Source organism: Topomyia yanbarensis, chromosome 3 (assembly GCF_030247195.1).
Source record: "Topomyia yanbarensis strain Yona2022 chromosome 3, ASM3024719v1, whole genome shotgun sequence".
In the NCBI taxonomy this organism is placed as follows: domain Eukaryota; kingdom Metazoa; phylum Arthropoda; class Insecta; order Diptera; family Culicidae; genus Topomyia; species Topomyia yanbarensis.
Genome location: NC_080672.1, coordinates 330,978,469 through 331,000,281, shown reverse-complemented (window position 1 = coordinate 331,000,281; position 21,813 = coordinate 330,978,469). Strand labels below are relative to the sequence as shown.

Here is a 21,813-nt window from a genome sequence, read left to right as displayed (position 1 = left end):
TGAGCTAAGGGCCTTGATTGCAGCCTGACTATTGGAGCAGAAGTTTATAACTCTGCCGGACAAACTCAGTTGAAGGGCCGATTGCACACCGCACATAATCGCAAAGATTTCTGCTTGGAATACAGTACAGTATCTACCTAGTGAGTGAGATTGTTCCAATCTCATTTCACGACAGTAGACACCAGCACCAGCACGTCCCTCCATCAGAGAACCGTCAGTGTAAAGACCACTTGCGTTTATTGTTGTCTTTCGATAAAGCCAGACAACCACTCCTCTCGAGAGGGAATCTTCACATGGAATGTCCTGTAAGGAAAACTACATGTGAATGTAATATCGCTGGGAGCAAGAATATCTTCACCCCATTTGTGACCACAATCGTGTGTGACTGGTAGCAAGATCAACATGTTTACTGTTTCAAAGCCCAGTAACCTGCAGTCTGTATGCACATGATAGTGCTTCTTGTTTGAGGTGTATGTGTAATGGTTTGATATTTAGATGTGCCTCAAGAGCAGCAGTCGGAGTAGTGGTGAAAGCACCAGTCAACGCCATGAGCGCCATTCTTTGCAGATGGTTTAGCTTTGACTGGACTGTCACCACCTCTCCCCTCTGCCACCACACAAGGCATCCGTATGACAGTATTGGACATACAATTGTCATGTAAATCCAATAGATGTATTTAGGTTTGAGACCCCAGGTCTTTCCAAAAGTTTGTCTGCACTGCCCGAAGGCCATGCACGCTTTCTTGACTCTGAACTCAATGTGAGCAGGCCAATTCAGTTTGGAATACAATATGACTCCAACGTATTTGACTTGATCTGCACACAGTAGCTCAGAATCAAAGAACTGCAAGGGACGAACCCCGGTTGTTAATCGCTTCTTCGTGAAAAGAACCATTGAAGTTTTGCTTGGGTTAACTGATAGTTTAACTTGTCGACACCACTGTTCGACAGCTCTTAATGCCTGTTGCATCAAGTCAAAGATTGTTCCGATGCAAAATCCAGTAATTAGAATTTGGTAATCGTCAGCAAACCCGTAGGTTGGAAATCCAAGCTCGTTGAGTTTCTTCAACAAGCCGTCAGCTACCAAGTTCCATAACAAAGGTGACAGAACGCCACCCTGAGGACAACCGCAAATACTCAACTTCCGTATCTCAGCCTGTCGCAGTGACGACCAAATGATGCGGTTACTAAGCATTGCGTTTATCCAACCCGAGATACATGCAGGCATGGATGCCAAAGGTACTGGCAAACTAAATCTTTTTCTTTATATTTACATTTGCACAGCGACGCATCACTACAGCTCTTGCCAGAACGGTAGCCAAACCGAGTACATTTTCCCGTAGAGCAGTAGAATACATTTTTGTTTTGCTGCTGTACTCCGACTGTTCGGTGAGAGTGTGGCGTAGTAAAGTTTGCACTCTCGCTTTGTACACTTTTCTCTGCGTAGTCAAAGGGAGAGGCCCGCACACGAAAGCGTTGATGCCGGGCGTAAACGAACCGCATTTATTGTCGTCGTTTGTGATTGAAAATATTGAATAGATTAAAAATATTAAAAAGTGTAAAATAAGGAAATGAATGGCTGTACTGGGGGCAATATTTCTTTGTCATGTTACTGCTTTGCTTACAGACTGCCGTACAGCGCTGGGCGTCCTGCAATAGCGAAGGACAGCAGCGTCGAAAGAAAAATGAGAATGTAGGCAGAAAAATTACAACCGCAGAAAAGGTAGGCATTTTGCATCCTTGCATGCAGGTATCCCATGACCGCGCGTTGCTTCCAGAATAGATTGGAAGGACACATTGTCAAAAGCACCCTCAATATCTAGGAATACACCCAAGCTAGACTGCTTGAGCGAGAAGGCTTTCTCAATGTTGTAAACAACAACGTGAAGCAGAGTGATCGTGGATTTCCCACACTGATATGCATGTTGCATTTTGTGCAGTGGATATTCAACTAAACTAACGTTCCTGATGTGATGATCGGTAATCCGTTCCAAAGCTTTCAGAAGAAAACAACTTAAGCTGATAGGCCTAAAACTCTTGACTTCTTCATAGCTTGAGCGCCCCCCTTTGGGAATAAATCTAACAGTTATTTCTCGCCATGCTTTCGAGATAAAGCCGGTAGCAAGACTGGAAAGCAAAATCTGTTTCAAGACATGTTTAAGAATATCAAACCCCTTTTGCAGTAGCACGGGAAGTATTCCATCTTTTCCGTGTGATTTGTATGGAGCAAAGCTGTCAATTGCCCACTTAACCGATTCAGTGGAAACCAATGTGCGTGCTAACGCCCACGAGTCCGAATCACCAGAATGAGATCTGTGAACATTGTTCAACTCCGGATCGATACAACCTGGAAAGTGTGTGTCGAAGAGACAAATAAGAACATCTTTTTCGTCCGTCACATAAACTGGTCTGGTTTTAAGGAGTTCATCTGAAAATCATTCGATTTGGAGAGAATTTTATTTAACCTGCTAGCCTCGTTCAGATTAGAGACATTAGTGCATAGGTTTTGCCAGCCAGCCCGTTCTGCAGATCTAAGACATTTCTTATATGCACTACGAGCTGACCTGAAAGCCCTGGAGTCATAACGCTGACGCCGGTTCCAAGCTCTTCTCATAACTTTCTTCATTCTTTCAAGCTCAGCCCTCCATCAATGGGTTCGCGTAGTCGATTTAACAGTACGAAGTGGACAAGCTTCTTCGTAGGATGCTAGTATGAATGAGTTTGTCGTATCCACGACGTCATCTAAGTCGTCTAGTTCACTAATTGTTGGAAAATATCCATGAAATTTAGTCGCTTTCTAAAAAGAGGTCCCAGTTTGTAGATTTAGGATTACGATATGTTACCACATTGAAGGTGACATCAAAATGATCGAAAAATATATATTTATGATCGGATAGAGACGATTTAGTTTCATTTGGAACCTGCCAATTTCCCAGCTCATGCAAAATTCTATCAGAGCAAAGTGTTATGTCTAACACCTCCCCCCTCCCATATCTAGCAAAAGTTGGTCGGTTTCCCACATTCAGAACTTGGAGATTTGTACTACTTATGTACTCCATCGGTTCAGAGCCTCTCAGATTGATGTCTGAACTGCCCCAAATGATGTGATGAGCATAACATAGAGTCCTGCAGGTATTTTAATTTTTCTTCCGTTACGCTACCTAGATCCATTGGACTAAAGGAAGCGTTGGGTGCAAACGAGTTTGTAGGCGTGGTAACGGTAGCCGTTATTTTGGCCTTGTTATCTGCCACTGAAATATAAGATGACACAATTGTAGGATGGTGTGACGAAGGTAGAAGAAGTTGTTAATCTATTTTGAATCGGATTAACACGTTTGGACATGTTTTCTTGAAGTGTACATGAAGAAGACCTATCTTCATAAATTCTCGTTCTAGACAACAAAAACAACAAATAAAAATATTTGTTGTTTTTGTTGTCTAGAACGAGAATTTATAATTTTTTCTCGAACAGGACAACCCCAGAAATTCGATTGATGATTTTCGCTACAGTTAGCGCATTTGAAACTTTTTGTGGTTTTTTTCACCGGACAAGTATCTTTCGTGTGCGATTTATCACCACAGATCATACATTTGAAATCCAAATGACAATTTTTTGCGCCGTGCCCAAAGCCTTGGTATCTACGACACTGGGTCAGATTTTGAATTCTGCCCCCATGTCGTCTATAATGTTCCCACTTTACTCGCGTGTGGAACATAAAACGTATTTTTTCAAATACTTTCAAATTATTAACCTCATTACGGTTAAAATGAATTAAATAAAGCTCCTGGATAATTCCAGAGCGTATTGGCGTGTTATCGCCGCTAGCCTTTCTCTTCATAAGAATAACTTGTTAAGGAGAAAAGCCAAGTAAACTTTTCAATTCGTTGGATATTTCATCGAAACTTTGACCTTGAGGTAGCCCTTTCAAGACAGCCTTGAATAGTCTAGCTGTCTTGAAATTATATGAATAAAATTTATATACTTCTCCGTAAGATACTGGAGTAGTCGTTTGTGGCCAGTCAATTCCTCCGCTGTAACTCGACATTCTCCTCTTCGGCCAATCTGAAAAGAGACTTTCACGTCCGGAAGGAACGTCGAAAGCTCAGTTCGAAAGGCTTTGAAGTCGGATATCATCACTGTTATAGGCGGAAGTGATTGCGTTTTCTTCCCATTGCCATTATGCGCAATGTGAGGAAATTTAGAAATTTCATCAGCTTCACATTCGGATAAAACATCGAATGAGTTGCTACAGTCAATTGAATTTTCGGGTGGAGAAGATACCCTTTCCCGTTTAGCTTTAATTTTTGGCACACGGCCTTTCTGGGAGGACCCAGGCATGTTGGAAGAATTAAATATTTCTTTAGGCTGAGTTGTTCTTGAAAAATGTTTTAGTCTTGAAAAAGACTGATTGAGTAGAAAAAGTAGGTAGTCTTGAGAAAGACTGATCGAGCGAAAATATAGGTAGCCTTGAGAAAGTCTGTTGCTGTTGAAAAACTCTAGGTAAACCAGTAGTTATCAAGATTTGTGATCGGTTCGAACGAAGGTTCAAGCCAGTATGCCCGGGACTTTAGGGATCCGCACTGCTTGAAGTCGTTATACTGTTCGTTGGTTCGCCCACTACTCGAAAATGCCAGTCTGATTTGGAGTCCTCATCAGCTTGTTTGGAATGTACGAATTGAAAGTGTGTAGAAAAAAGACCTTTCCTGGCGAAGACCTTCGTATCTATCACCGTACCCAGATCCATGCCGCCTGATCGGCCTCGACCCATTAGAACGACGTAAAAAAAATTAAAAAGCAGTATTTGTGGCGAAGGTGATCAACGTCGAAATCGACTCTCCGAAGATCCTCCCTTATAAGATATCCCTTATTAACTTCCGCGCTTCGCAACGACCTCTACGCTCCACTGGTTTGCTTCAACCAAGATTTCATCGTACGGCATTGGATTTTGGCACACTTTGTCTGTCCACAAATGCAGAAAAAAGGTCAGAAAAACTTCTATTTTCAACAAGATAGGGCGATTGGTATATAAGACTCGGCCCCCGGGCCTCGGAAAAACTTTTCAAAGTTTGAGCGAATACTATGCATTTTGTTTGTAAGAAATGTAAAACCTTTCGTTTCACTTTTCACTATAATTTTGGGTGGATAACCGTATTTTACATGTTTGTTTTACTGCATCGAGTTAATAACTCCTCTGCGTTATGAATAATGAAGAAGAAAAAACAATATAAATCGGTCCAAGAACCTCGTAAGAATCGGCAACACAATTGAAAAAAATCGCATTTATGCAGAAATAGAACCGGTTTAATGCATTGTCTACCCATTCGGAACCTAGCATATGCAGACGATCGTTTTTTGCGCTAGTTGTTTGTGTCCACTGTTATGCGTCCGAGAACGAGTTTGGTTTAGCACAGCTGAAAGGGAATCCCATTGCGATCAGAACAAGAACTGGTTTTATTTTGAAAATATCTCATCGTTGACGCCAATCGGAATCGTCACGGGATTGCGTGACGCAAACCCAAAGTTCAAGATTCTTTCCCATGGTTGGAAAAACGAATTAATTTCAGTCAAGCTAAACAAAGAAAAAATATCATAAGGAATATTCAAAAAACTTACCGCCACGTATTACCAAGAATTGGTATTGGTTTCGGTCCCGGAACCTCTGAGTACGGCCGGGCATTCTCCAGCTTGATACTCGGAGGAGCTTGCTGTACCGGATAACCGTGCAGTCGGCTATTGACGGTCGTGGCAGCCTCTGCCACTTCCACCATGTGAGGGCATGTTGACGTTGTATAGCTGGAGCTGGGAATTTTATTACTCTGTGATTTGCCGGTTGGACTGCTGTTGCTGGTTGCCGCGCTTGCCGCCGGTGCCGACGGGGCCGCTGAGGTGGCCGATGTTGACGCCAATCTATTCAGACCGCGTATTAACCGGTGCCGTGTGCTGTTCATTTTCACTGATCACTTTTGCACTCGACTATTCGTCACGATATGATAGCAATCGATGGAAAGGTTAGGACTACAAAATAGGAGAATGATGGAATGAATTTCAATTTTTCGGTGAGACCTATCGCGGCACGTGTGAGTGTGGTTGGCTTCTACGCAATCGCAGCCGAAACTGAGGATCGTTGGGGAATGGGGCGTATCGTTTTGTACGGTATGTTGGTATATGCACAACAAGGCATGAAGTGTGTAGTTGGAAAACTGCTGAGCGTAAATAATGGCAAATTCGCAGCTAATCGCTAATTAAGATCAGTACTCATTCGATACGACAATGTGTGTGGATTAATAGGAACAATGTACACTACAGGTGTGTACATTTTTGAATAGCTTCTTACACTGTCTGGTGTCAATATACGGAACATAACAGTTTATTGTCTATTGGATGATGAACGTTGCATTGCGGATGAAACAAAGTAATAAACGTTAAGCAATAATTTTATGATGAACTACATTTGCTTGTGTTCCGGAAAAATAAAATAACATATTCTAATGAATAGCAGAGGGCACAATTATATTTTGTATATGATAGCATCTAATAAATTTCTCATTTCGTATTTAAACTAAATGCTTAAAATGAAAACATAAACTTTTTTTCTGTTTTTGTTCATAACATATATTTTATATGGAAAGGCTTGACATAAACTTATAGCCAGGGAGTCCAAAAACGAGACAAAGTGAATAACAAAGATATTGTAACACATTTTTGTTAGGACAAAATCTCTCAGCTACATATCTTTGTTGCTTACTTGAAACAACAACCCAGTAAAGTTCAGCCGGAAATGAACTGGAATTCCGGCTGGTTCCAGTTCGTATTCCGGCTCCAGTGACACAACCGATTCTAACTAGAATCGGTTGTGTCACTGGAGCCGGAATACGAACTGGAACCAGCGGGAAATCCAGTTCATTTCCGGCTGAGTTTAACTGGGAAAGACAAACATCATGAATATATTGTCGCCAACACGACCGGCTAGCAACAAACGTATATCGTATTAAGAAGACGATGAGTAACGTGTTGCATTGGCTATGTGTTCTAACATTTCAAGCAACGCTACATCGTGGTGTGTGATCTTATCTCCATTCTCTCATCCTCTCAATAAGATGTGCCTTCGCTGCTCACTTGCAGTCGATGTTTGGGATTTTTCGTATGTTTTGAAAAAGTAGGTTGGTTCGTTATGAGGAATATAGTTTTAAGAGCATATATTTTTATGCAGGTAGAGTGATAAGCTTATTTTTTCACTGTTTCTATTATCACTCTACTCATTAGAAACCATTGGTTAGAGCAGCGTCCGCCACCTTTGCTAGTGCTATAATTGGGGTATTAGCTTGCAATTTTCGCTGCGATCAAACAGAAGTATTGCACAATTCTCAGGTCATGTTTGTTATTACGATGATTCTTTGGGAAGAAGCAATTATGCTGATGCCAATTTATACGCATTCCATCGATTGCAGGTCGCGTAATTATTGAAATAGTGCGGCACCCTTCCTACATTCCGGGCAAAGTGAGAACGACGCGATGACCATCATACGTTGATACCACTGAGTTGTAACGTGCTTTAACATTCAGGCGGTAGCACTCAATTGTATAATACAACTGGCAGCGTTATGTCCCAACTAAATATTTGTTAGAATAGCTGTACGAAGTTATATTTCAATAATAAAGCACTGTTTGTCAAAACCATTGTTTCTTATATCAGTGTTATGGAATCCAGTTTTTCGTTTTATGAACAATCTGTTTTAAACCACCCAAGCATTATTGTAATTGTGCCTTTCTCATATTTAACACAGTTAAAAAAATCATAAAATAATTGGCAAAATCCTCGTATTGAAAAATCTCATGTGGTCGCACTGTGGCGGGTTCCCGAACAAACCAAACCAACCACCAAACCAAAACTGTTGCTTAATCTGGCTGAAAATCACATGTTACGCTAATTTTGGGGTGGTGAGTTCATTTTTAATAACTAAAGTTAAAGAATTTAAGAAAAAAAAATCCATACAGTGTTATCGAATCTTTCTTATTAATATAATGCCATTTTTCTGATGAATTTATTTTACTGATTAGCTACATCAATAACAATGTAAAAATACAACTAATAAAACTACTTCCAATCTCTATATAAAGTGTTTGTTTATATTTGATTCACTTGTTATTTGGCGCTAATCACCATGCACCTCTATACACGCATAGAAATAATTTTTAATTTCAACAATATTCTGTATTGAAATCAACTAAAAAAATGTTTGTTTCCTGGCTAATAATAAATATTGTTTACAACAATTTTTTTTTATTGAATTCAATGAAATATTTTTTTGGTTTTAAAAGAACACAGATTTTTTGGAAATGACGAAAAATTGTATGAACAGCAATTTTCATTTGCTAAATCACCCGTGTATGTTGGTTGAATCAAAAATATTTTTGCCTTTCTCATATAGAAAAGTTATGCAATCACTCTAAAAATCGGCAACCTAAGCCCGGCCCGGAGGGCCGAATGTCATATGCCATTCGACTCAGTTCGTCGAGATCGGAAAATGTCCACACAGCAAATTCCCATATAAACTGAAATAAAAAATTCGCGAATTTGCCTTTTTGATGCTAAATGACTTTAAAATGCATAAAACGTTGAGATTTGATGAAATCTCGAAACAAAATTTTTTAACCAAAATTGACTTTTTTGGACTTTGGCACCTTTTTGCCTTTCTCATATAGAAAGGTTATGCAATCACTCTAAAAATCCTCAACCTAATAATTTTTTTGACTTATTTAGGCGTAGGTAGGAATTTGCAATGAGGGGTTGCTACTTTAAAATTGAAACTAGTTTAAAATTTCTTAATAAGTTGAAAATTTTCGGCAGGGTCAGGACCCCCCGGATCCTCTTCCTTGATCCGCCGCTGGTTTCAAGCGATGTTTCAGTGTCGACACATAGCATCTCAAGATCGTGGCTGTCGATCCATTGTATGTATGTGCAAATCGTACTGAATATGTAATATTCATTTCCACCGTTGTATTGAACATAACCAGCCATGGAATCGTGCACCACTAGGTGGATTAAAACAGGTTTTTCTTTGAAATAATACAGCAATGTTTGAAACAACAATATTTATTTGTTGAGTCGAAATAAGATATCTGTTGAATGTATTACAGGCCATATTCGATTTTCCGTAGAAAATGACTCGATTATCCGTAGTCCGAAGAAATTGTTTCAATTTTTCGCATATTATGTTTTCTAAAGCTACATTACACGTCTATCATTGTTATCAATTACAATGATACAGTTTCTGAAAGAATTAAAATATTCAAAAAAATTATGAAATCTTCATAGAAATACAGAAGTTTTACTTAATTAGCATATTATTTTGAATTCGATGCGATGACTTACATATTTTCGTACACCAATCGATTACAATTGATACTAGCTACAGTTTTTGGAAAACCAGAATTTTATGTTCTCACAAAATACTCACAAAAATACGTGGAAATATAGAAATTTCGCATTTTCAACAAATAACTTTTTTTGCTATCCTAATATTTAAATACAAAAATCCATAGAAATTGATGTCAGCTACATATCCTGGAAGCACAAAATTTTAAACTCTTGAAAATTACAATAATTAGGAAAAATAAAGACATTTTATTTAATCAACAAATATTTAAATTCAATTAGGTGTGCTATGAAATTTGATGCACCTAATCAATTGGCTACAAACTACATTTTTCTGTAGATGCCTGTGATTTTCTGTGTAATTTTTAGAATGAATACAATGACTGATTTTGTGAGCCCCGTTGTGTATTTACGACTGACGAAATCTGAAGATATTTGTTTCAGATTGTTTGGCACTATCTAAGGTATGAAATAAAACCCTAAAATACTCTTCGGAATCAGTCTATTATCGCATCAGTTTGAAAAAAAGATTGAAATTTTTTGATACTTGAGGAGCATCGGCATTTTGAATTTTTAACACACTTACGCAAAGGCTATCGTTTTGATTCTATCGTGTAACATAGGGGAATTCAATCAGAAGACGTTGTCTTAAATATGGTTGACAAGATCGGCTCAAAAACTGACAAACTCTGTTGTAGAAAAAATCGGAAGTGGACAAACAAGGGGACGAATAAAATAGGATCTTCACTGTAGTCAGCATTGTGCACCGCTTTGAAAAGAACATCGCTAATAATTTTTTACGAAGTAGATGTATTGAACAGTCTTTAACCTTCCGGCAGTCGCGCTAGTGCACTGAGTGCACGCTGCTCTGAAAATCTAGCGAAATCGTTTTAGGGCTCCAGCGGCTGCTCGTTCAGTGGGTCATAAGTGCGACTTCCGGAGGGTTAAGCGACTCGGTAGATTGCCGAACAATGGCCAAATGAAGATCCTGGATTATGTTTCCACCAAAAAAACAAGAGAAAAAAGTTTACTGTGCGACGATGTATAACAAATTGAATCATTTAATGCGTTTGAACAAGCATATTTATAGCTAAAATATCAAAGAACCAAGATTCAGCTAGTTTATGATTGGCTCGCTAAACAATATCTCTAGAGCCTCTCTCTCTGATGACGATGATGATACTGCTGCTGATTCAACAACGCACGCTTCTTGGTGTCGTGCGCATAAAAAGTTGGGCATTTTTGATATTCGCAACGTGTGCAAAATTCATCCGCTTAAGAAATCCATGTTTCAAAATTGTCCAATGCTGGTTCTTTGTTGGACCAACGTTGGGCGACGCCCAGCAGACCGTTCAGTAGGCGGCCATTGCTGGATTTGTGTTGAATGGTTTTGAATCAAAATTTTTGGGCTTATCAGTGGAATCTAGCATGTTGCTTCTCTTAGAGGATTCCCAAAGTTTTGTTGTTGTATACAAACCAGTGGTGCGTAACTTCAAATTCAGTTGTTATTTCTGTCTGAATTCATCGAAACATAAGTATATTAATCCAAATTAATCGAACACAATACTTTAAGGTTGCAGAGAGAATGGGCAAAATCCGAAAACGAAAAAAGCAATTTTTTTCCACACCGTGTGTTAGATCTTTATAAAAATCAATCAGCTTATGTAGAATGTTGTTACAGTACTGCTGATTAATTTTTATGAAGGTCCAACACACGGTGTGGAAAAAACTGCTTTTTTCGTTTTCGTTTTTTACCCCTTCTCTGTTCAACCTTAACATAAAATAAGTTGGCTAAATAACTTATTTCATGTCTTACTTTCACTTTATAGAATATAAAGTGATCGATATTCGTCCATAAGTCAAACATTAATGCATTTACCATAGGTCAAACATTGATGCATGTACCTTAGATACTGTTTTTCAACATATAACAAATATTTTTTATTCGATTATCCGGACGATTCGATTATTATTATTAAACGAAATTTTTCTGCACCCTACGGATAATGGAATCTGGTCTGTACTTCTAATCTTTGATTCAACAACATACATAGCTGGTTCAAAAAGATTTTACGTTTTTTATAAATATTTGAGAAATCAAAAATATTTTTCAAATATTTAATTTATATTTGATACTTTCTACATTTATAAAATTTTACCGTTTACTCTAAGTAATTCTTCTATTATTGGATGATTAGTTGCTGCTTGAGCGAAGAGTCATACGAATGAGTAACCGAACACTTTTGTTGTAGTACACAAAGGGGCCAACGGAAATTAAAAACCTGGCAAGGGTATGAAGGCCCTATATTCAATACAAAAAACACAATATATACAAAATCTATTTCCTTATTGCAAACAATAAATAAAATAAAAAAATATCTGATGTTTTCTCCAGGTATTTATTTCATAAACGAATTTCGCCTCAAATCGTGTACGAGCTGCAGAGAACATGAACTTGAAAATAATATTCAAGAACAAATAATAAATTACTCACCGATAAGGCACTCAACCGTATCTTCGTATTACTGAAATCCGTCCAAGATATCCACAGTTGTATCAGCGGACACTTCTTTCACCACAACATGTTCGGCAATTTTTACGACGAACATTTAACTTTTAATTTTTAGCAAAATGGTGGTAATTGTTGATAACGCTAGCAATATACAAAATCTGCCAATAATTTTTTTGTTGGATCGACAATATATATTTCAAATAAAAAAATGTTTTTTTTTCGGATTAACAAACAAACATTTTTGATTTAACTTTAAGTGTTTTTTATATATAAAAAATCGAATTGTTGAGTTGAAAAATGATATATTTGATTCAACTACACGAAATTACTCTGCGTGTGTAAGAAAAAATTCAAAAATGTCGTTATTCACCGGTAAATTGAAGCATACCATACCACCTTTATAGAAATCCAATCTCACAAATTGCAATATCCTAAGTTCTACGGATAATGCTTTACAACTATTGGTGCTCAAATGAAAGGTAATAGTCTCAGTTATTAGTCGTACTTGTTTTTGTGAGCGAATTTTGCCTAAATCGAAAGTTAAGGACCATCCATAGATGACGTGGCATTTTTGAGTGATTTACAACACCACCCTCCCCCGTCGTAGCATTTCGTCACAAACCTCTAAATACTCACCCTGGTAATTACGTAGCTTGACGGTAACCCTCCTCCCTTGACTCGTAAAAAATACAAAAAAAAATAAAAAAAGATGTTAGATGAAACGGGTAAGGTTGTCGTAACATCAGGTCAACCCCTATTCCCCTTTAAAAAAAGACCCCCTACCCCCCCCCCCCCCCCGTCTTCACACATCATCACAAAATACAAAACTCCCCCATATAATGCTACGTCATTTATGGATGGTACCTTGTAGGTATTTAAAAACGTTGTTGTTTATAAACAATATGGGCATGAAAAAGTTAAGATCAATATCAATTTCAGAAGCATAAGAATTTTGTCTACTCCCGATTTTATAAGTCAAATGAATTCGACCAAAATTCATGTTCATGTAGTGTCACAATTCAAATCAATTCCTCTGATGATGGTAAACTACACTGCGAAAATTTACGATGACGCAAACAGCCATGGGCATGCTGGACTTGGAGAATGTGATTTGCGACGGCAACATGCGGAACGCTATCGAGAATCCTGTTGGAGTGACGAAATTAACAGATATGCGTCAACGTAGGCTTATATGATAGCCTGATGGAGTTTATGAGATTTAAAAATGCGTAAATGATAATTAATCTAAATAATGAGAAATATTTATTAGACTATTTTTAGGGACTATAGAAGAATATTTAAATAGCTTCGCTTTATTAAATAGAAAAAAATAAACTATGCTCCCTTTGGTCAGATGATGGAGCTGATAAAACAGGTCGTCACTGTAATAATATTTCAGTTGAATAACGTTTTCAATCACACTTCAACTGATTGTGTCCATCCATGTTAATGGTTGGCAACACAAGAATCACACAATTTGCATCGAAACTTAAAGAAATATGCCTAGCTAGAATGAGTAGTAATTATTTACAGATAAGTTCTATTAAATTCAATCCATGATTAAATTTTCATTAAATTGTGCTATGATTTGCTAAATGAACGTCTATATCTAACGAAATTGATAAGCAATCGTTGAAAATCACTATTCACCGTCCGAGCAGCGTACACCAATAAATGGACTACCGAGCCGCCTGCGAGATGCGCATTAGGGTGGGACAAAAAATAGATTTCAGCTCCGAGCAACTTTTTGGGTACCATTTGGGTCCTAGAATATCTGTGCAAATTCTTAACTCGATCCCTGAAACTATATTTTTGCGCCCACTGTTTAAAGTTTACATGGGATTTTATATGGGAAAACTAACTTTCACAAAATAATTCCTCCAGGGGTCGCCCGTTACTTCCTAAAAATAAACCATTATGTGGCTTTTGTAGGAAATTTAACATAGAAACAAAGTCTCGAAAACTACGAAACGATCTGATGCTTGAGAAAAAAGTTATTAAGCTGAAACCAATTGACGCTCTGACGATTGATAAAATATTCATTTTTTCTAGCACCACTGCTGTTGGTTGTCCAGTTATATGTAATTTTGTTTTGATCTTCTCTTAATGTGTCTAAATCATTTATCTATACTGTTTGGCCACTTCGCAAGAGTTTTGAGGGATAAATTGAGTCTTCTTTTGTACATAATAAGAGGAAGTTAAAGATTTTGTATATAATTCGACCGTCAGCAGCAGTGATGCTATGAAAAGTAAAATTTTCATTAATCTTCAGGGCATCAATTGGTTTTTGCTTCATAATATTTTCCACAAGCATCAAATCGTTTCGTGGTCTTCTAGACTTTGTTTCCTTGACAAATTTCCTATAAAAATCAGACATCTATTTATTTTTAGAAGGTAACGGGCGACTCTTGGAAGAATTAATTTGTAAAAGACGGGGGCGCAAAAATATAGTTTCACCGATCGAACTAAAAATTTGCAGAGTTGTTCTGTGAGCCAAATGGGACCCAAAAAGTTACTCGGAGCGAAATTTTATTTTTTTCATATAACCATGTCCCACTGTAATGCACATCCATACAGCGCAACGAACAAGAACCCATATCTGCTTCAATAAAATGTCCCAACAAAAGTTTGTCATGATCGCAAGGAACTAGGGACAAAAACAAAGAAGAATTTTGTTGCTCTTCTGTGTGGACAAGCGTACTGAAACACGCATGGTTGTCACGAATAAACTTTCTCTGCAATGTATCATTCTCTCAAAACACATGCAACATTGCTTTATCTCAAATTCTCTTTGTGTGTACACTTCTTGCTTCTGAGGGTTGTGTGTTGCTGCGCGACAGAACAAACTGTATGTCGCATACTGTGTGTATCGTTTGTTTTGGTGAAATAATCGCAGCAAATTGACTCCCTGCTTATAGCCGGAAAATAAACCAGAAAACATTTTCTAAATTTTATCCCAGACCAAAAAGTGTATTTACTGCGTCAATATGTAATGGAATTTATTACCGGTATACCGTAAAAAGTATATTTCCGTTGAATAAATAACGAAGACTAATGAAGAAGACTATGTACAGTAATAATATCAACAAATAACTCATTGCTCTTGTATTTGATGTGTCAAAAACAAATAAACGTTGTAGTCGAGGGAACAAAGCCCGATGAGTATTAGTTACGATTTTCGCCATTCATAGAAATAATCTGTTCTAAAAAAGGGTAAGTAGCTAATTACGGCCACACTTGCCTAACTTTTTTCACACCAAATTTTGCCCAGTTTTTCTTTAGAGTATTTTGTTAACATCCGCTAAGTTGTGTAGTTTTCAGTGAGATTCCGGTAGATATAAAAAAATCCGCAACACATTTTGTTGTACGCTCACATGCAAAATCCTGGTTTGTTACATCGCGCCTTGGCAAAACTGATATATACATCATCCGACCGTCTCAAACAGGGTTTTTAATCGATAATTCATAGTCATCGTCGATAACGTTAACCACCCGTCAACGTCATCGGAAACTCCGTTCACGATAATGTATCGTCGAATTCATCGTCATCGTCGATAATTCATCCGCGCTTCACGCGATACATTTTGCGTTACTTTCCCGTTTATTAGAATTGAAGTTGAAGCGGTTAACTTTCAATTGTTTTGAAATAAATATTTAATGAAGGACATGGTTGTTGGCAGTTGAAAATCAATAGTTTTGGTCATTTTCAATGCACAGGGGGTCCGAAGATGCGTCAAAATGGATTTTTTTCAACTTTTTGGGAAAGTAATTTATATTGAAGGGAAAGTTGTTGGCAGGATACGAAATTATAGAGAGGATCTTACTCGCAAGTTCTCTGGGGTAGAAACTAATATAGATCTAGTACTCCGAAGGTTGGAGACATCTGATCCCTTAATCAATCAGAGGATTTCCTCAGAAGAACAATGCTCCGCTGTCAAAGATTCTTTGGTTTGGCCGGATGACAATAAAGTCGTTGAAAGCGACACAAGTGGTGATGAAGACATATTATTATAATTTTAATTTAAACTAGAAGATTTCGGATGTGAAAAAAGAGAATATACACATTTCCCATGTTTGATTTCCTTTTTTAGTTGGGAAGTTGCTTGCCCCCTCCTCTATTCCCTCTCGCCAGTATGTAATACTATGCTTCATACTGCCTTCTTTTGCCCTTCAATGTGTAGTGTAATGGCCTCATACTAGAATTTTAGTCGTTTTTTTCAATATATACTTTTACAAGCAAAAAACAGCATGCAACAAAAGCTATCACTGGATTTGATAATGTTTGCTGTACAGATATGTATGAATACGGCTGCGTCTGCGGAAATTTGCGGTTTCCATACCGAAATGTTGCTTTTGGGCAATAAAACATTCGATAACTCTAAAGATGCAAAGGATACAAATAAACTTAGTTTACATAAATTTCGTATTTTCTCATGCAGAACAAAATCTTGGAACATTTTGAAATTTTAAAAATACACCGGGAAAAGTTAATCAGAAAAAAATAATTTTCAGGGGTGTATCTTAAAAAACTCCAAAAATGTCTTTAAAATCGCCAGATAGACACATAGTCACTTCAGCAAAGTTATTGCTTGCGATATTCTATAAACTTTGCTGAATAAAGCTTTTTTTTTATTTTCATAAATGACGAAACAAAAATTTGCTTCTCAACTTAAGGGAATTAATTACCAAACTATTTTTTTCCTAAAGTGGGAAACATTTTGTAAATAAACTTGACTGAAGATACTATAGCTCAAAATTCGTTACGGTCAAAACAATTTTGATCACCTTTTTGCAGCTTTGGAAACACTGTGAACCTGCGGACTCCCCTGTGCAACAACTTTCCCGAAAAGTTCCCGAAGACACATCGTTGGACCATTGACAATGTTCAAAACTATAGATTTTCAACTGCCAACAACTTTCCCTTCAATATAGTACACTTCCCCGAAATGTTGAAAAATTCCATTTTGACGCATTGTCGAACCCCCTCTGTACATTGAAAAAGTCCAAAACTATTGCTTTTCAACTGCCAACAACATGTCCTTCAATAGGTATTTATTTCTAAACAATTGAAAGTTATCCGCATCAACTTAAACTCCAATTAAGCTATGCACGCAGACGAAGTCGACATAAATAACGATTTTTACTGTGAGCTGTGTTTACCAACAATGACATTAAACTGTGAAGCAATCTTTGTAAACACGGCTCACAGTAAAAGTCAATTTATGTCGACTTGCTAGTCGACTGACTTCGTCAGCGTGCACAGGCTAATTTGCGGAAAAGTTACACCAAATGTATCGCGATAACCGATAATTTATCGACGATGATGTATTCATATACGACGATAAAATTATCGACGATGACGATGAACGCGATGAATGTCGTTAATGGAGTTTCCGATGACGATACATTATCGTTAACGAGTAACGCCGATAAATTATCGTGAAAAATGTATCGCATTAACAACCCTGCTCAAAGGTCTTTCAAAGATTCTAGGAATGGATTATAATGAACCACAAGGCAGGAGCTAGACGAACAACGTACAAACTGATTGCTCATTTCAAGTGGAATCTGAACCCTTCGCAGGACTTGGCCAAAAAAACTGGATGTTTAACAAAGTTTCATCCTGATGGTTCCCAAATAGGGGCGAACGCCATGAGAGTTGTCGAAACGCGCTTCCGAGAACTCGACACGACAGGACGCTGCCAACGAAACACCAGCACTGCGTCATTGATGACGAGTCATACATCAAAGTGGAGTTTAAGCAGTTTTTTTATAATTCGTTTATTTGACACGGCTCATAGCGGTTGCTTAACGGAGCCGTGGATCTTTTATGTTTACAAATGTAAAAATAAAAGTATAAACAAATATTATTATAATATTGGATCTCGCGCGCAACTTTTTATTGCGAGCGGAGACCTTCTTTCGCGGGGTTTGCTGGCAATCTGCATCTGGGGGTCATTTAATTCTTTTTTGTTTTTCACGTCCAGGTCGAAGCTGTCTTGGTGTCCGCGATCAGATGTTTTTCCCTGTTTCTTGATCTTATTGTTGACCAGCGTAAATCCGTCACTGTTATTGTTATCCTTGCCAATGTTGCTTACAGTTGATTTTGCTGTACTGGATGCTTTTGTGGTTGTCATTATGGTCTGTGCAACTGCTGCCACAAATTTGGCCACCGTTTGTGGTTCAGGCATTGGTATTGAAAACTCTGTTTTGGGTTGGTTTGCCGTAGATGAGTTGGCAGTCGGTTGAGATGCGTCTTCCTCTGCATCTTCCGCGCAAGGTTGTCCATGATGAGCTGTCTGATTACAATACTTGCACGTAGGAGTTTGCCCCTCATGGGTGCATAGCGTAGTTTGCATAATTGTAGTTCCGTGAGTTTTGTGTTTTATTGTCAAGTAGGAGGGTATAGGCCTTTCAACCCGCATCCTCACTACAAAAACGCCGTTAGGAGTACCCGGGAAGAAGTTTCTCCAAGTATCAGGTGTAACGGATTCTACTTCTCCGTATTGCGACATGCATTTTGCAATTGGCTCAGGAGGGGTACGGGGTGATAGGTCATATAACCTTACATCTATATAATCATTCTCAATATATACGGGAATCTTAATTCCGACGTTGTCGCTTTCAACCACGTGTTTTAAGTTGTTCTTCAAAACGAAACGCTCGGCTTGTGCTAACGTGTGGAATGATATTAATACTGCACTGCGAAGATGATGATACTGAAGGTACAACACTTCCGCAAGTCTAAGTTGCATTTTTACCTTCAGAAGGTATTCCACTTCACTAAAACTCAGTCGTTTTAAACAAAATTTAAAGTCAACAACCGCAGCGTTGGGTCGAAGTAGAGCTTTTTCATCAACTTTACTCATGATGACAAGAATAATCCGATGTTTCCTTTGTTCTCGAGACAATGCACACTAGATCGAGAGGCCTGTTGTTCACTTGGCTCGATTGTACGTCTGACTGCGGCAGAAGTAGAAAGTAGACTGAGTTTAAGCAGTTGTCGGGACATGGACATTTCCTTGGTAGGAATAAGTGTTTATATAAACGGCCGTTTTAAACGGATGAAGAATTCGATCATGAACCGACGAATGGGCCTAAATAACAAATGTACACAAACGGAGATTTGATTAATATCTTAAAGAGGAGTAGAAATACTTCATAAAAAATATAAAAACTCATTTATAAATATTCCACACTTCATGAAAATCAATAAAAAACAAAACGGCGGATCCGACTTACAACTGTAAACAAACCGCCAGGCGGGTTACGCCTCTGCATTTCTAAGGTAGTGTTCACGGGCGAAATTGACAGCATCATTGTTTACAAGGTCCGTAAACAGAATCGCCCTAAACAAAAACCATATGCTTGTTACGCCCCGGGGGAATAACAAATTTTCCTCTCCAACGAGCACGGCGAAAGCCACATTTGATTTTTGTTTTCTGGCGACACTGCAGGGCGAAATTGAGAGTCGTCAAAACAAGAGGGCGACTCGAAAATGGCCTAATCAACATTTCATAACAACACTCGGCGAAATAATTTTTTTTCAATTTTCTCAACGAAAACGTGATTATATAAAACATTTTAGTTATGATTCCGAAAACTAGTATTGTTTCAAAGTGTTTAAATACATTTGAAATCGCAGTATGCAAACACTGTTAAAATACGATTTAATTTTCTGAAGCGAATTTTCAAAGCTATCTTTCTCGATTCGATATCATTGTGAATTCGGCCCTTTGGTCGATTTATGATCGAATTGTTTTTCACAGAGTCGTTCCGCAAAAAGCGAGTCGCTTGTCAATTGTTTTCCATGAAAAAATTACAAAATATTATTGAAATGATACATTATGATATACAACAGTTTTGATCAATTCGCTTCACCCAAATTTCTAAAAAAATGCAAAAAAAGTGTTTTCTTCTCAGGTTCAAAGACTTACCGCCACCCACCTCCCGTATTGGGAAAACCCCATGCAATATCTTTTATTTCTAGCCTTCAAATGTCCGGTTTTCAATTGCTTTGGGAAGCTGAAAGGATTCATGAAATTGAAGCATTAAATTTTCTTTGTTTATGTCGAGCAATATGACGTCACATTTGCTTTTTTACTTTTTAACGACTTTCAATTAGCTAGAGATTACTGAGTATGGAAAGTTAAGAAAATGTACACTCAGGCATATAATACAGCGAATTTCATAGGAAATTCGTATATTTTTAGCCACAAGTACCGAGTATTGAAATCAAGATTATCTTATGAAACGGCATTTATTTTGTCAAATCGGTTTGCTATGATTTCATGTTCCATAAAGTATCTTTCATTTGTCATAAGACAATATTATACATTGCTCTTATGTTTATGAGAATTATAATATGCTCGTATGAACTTCAAACGACTGGCATATGCAATACCTTATAAAATATTAAGATAATCATAAAGTCGTATGTCATATTAATCTGTTGAAAACATAGTTTTGTTAATTTTTCATGCATCATAAGATAAATCTTATGAAATTCGCTATACATTTTGTCTGAGTGTTGTAAAGGCTAAAAATTTGTTTGGAGAGGCCACCAAATGCAATAGCTCGAGGAAGCGCATACATAAAACTGAAGAAAACGGTTCCTGGTCTTGGAATTTGAGACGAAACAATGAGTTTGCATCGTTTGGGTAATATTTTGACGATAAAATTATATCTGATGTTTTTTTTAATATTTTTCAACTCAATATTTTGACTCGAAGGGTGGCGCAAAAAATTAAAATTTAAAATTAAATGAATTAAAATATTAAAGTGAAGTTTCAACAGAATACCCATTGTTTGAATCGTTGATAATTCTTTGTAACATCTATAATTTACATGACGGAGGGCAAACACTTCCATGCGTCCCCTTTAGACTTACCAAGAAAATACACATTTTTCATTCCTCGTGGCAAAAAGGGACAAGACAAGACGTTCATTTCCGGAAAGTTGAATATCGATCAAGCTGTTCTCTTGCAATTCGGGACGCCAACCTTTCGAATTTGTGCGGTAATATTTCCCAAACGAACGTACATTTTGACGAAATAAAACATTCAATATATCTATCATAGAGTCTTCAAAAAGTTTAGGCCTGTGAAAAGAATTTTTTTAACAACGCGCAAAGATTCAATATAATTTAAATCATTTATATACTAACATTGTTCAACACAAGATCGGGGGAGCGGAACGAAAAAAGTGGCAAAAGTTTAGTATCCCAGGAAACCCTAGGAAAAAATTGGAACGGGGCTTCACAGCTTAAAACAAATGTTTGTATGAATAACTAGGGTGGTTGTATAGGGAAGATATCAATGAAAACGATCATCTTAAATTTTTTCATAAAGCCTTACATAAAATGCTGATTACATCGAAAAAGCAATCCATGCAATTTTTAGCTCAATCGGACATTATTAAGGGGGTGCAGCGTTCGAATATTGATTTCATAATATTCAAAAAAAATCCAAAGAGAGCACATGAAATATAGAAAATCGAAGAAAAAAAATTATCGAAATATGTCGCCCTTTTTCGTTTTGCTTCCAATTTTTTTTAAATTTTGTATCGCTGTGAATCTCTTCTTAACCATCGCAATCATCATGTACAATTATGACATACGCCAGTCTGAACGGGAGTTCCAAAGCCAATATAGTTTTGATTTCACGTTGTAAATTCAACTTCGTAACTTGTAAAATGAATCACCTCAATGGTGAATGAGATAAGCTTTGATGTGGAAGCGGCAACTGTCATATCGCATCGCGTGTCAATGAACATCAAATCCGGACCCGCCTGATGCAACTTTCGCTTATAGCTCAGCTCATTGTTGTTCGCCGGGGTGTGCTTCAAAGTACCATCCGAGTTGTGGTATGATGTAAATGAGAAAAATGTTAATAACAGAATAGCAAAAAATAGCATCGCATCAGTA

At 37.5% G+C, this 21,813-nt stretch overlaps 1 protein-coding gene across 7 annotated transcripts in view; it reads right to left on the bottom strand.

The window, feature by feature from the left end:
• The window catches only part of LOC131690770 (probable cytochrome P450 301a1, mitochondrial), a 63,125-nt gene that overhangs the window by 31,705 nt on the left and 9,607 nt on the right, over nt 1-21,813 (bottom strand). For all 7 annotated transcript variants that reach the window (XM_058976762.1, XM_058976763.1, XM_058976761.1 and 4 more), the window contains one exon: nt 5,614-6,015. In XM_058976762.1, coding sequence (XP_058832745.1) covers nt 5,614-5,948 — 335 coding nt within the window. In that variant the 5' untranslated portion in view covers nt 5,949-6,015. The remainder of the gene's footprint in view (nt 1-5,613; nt 6,016-21,813) is intronic.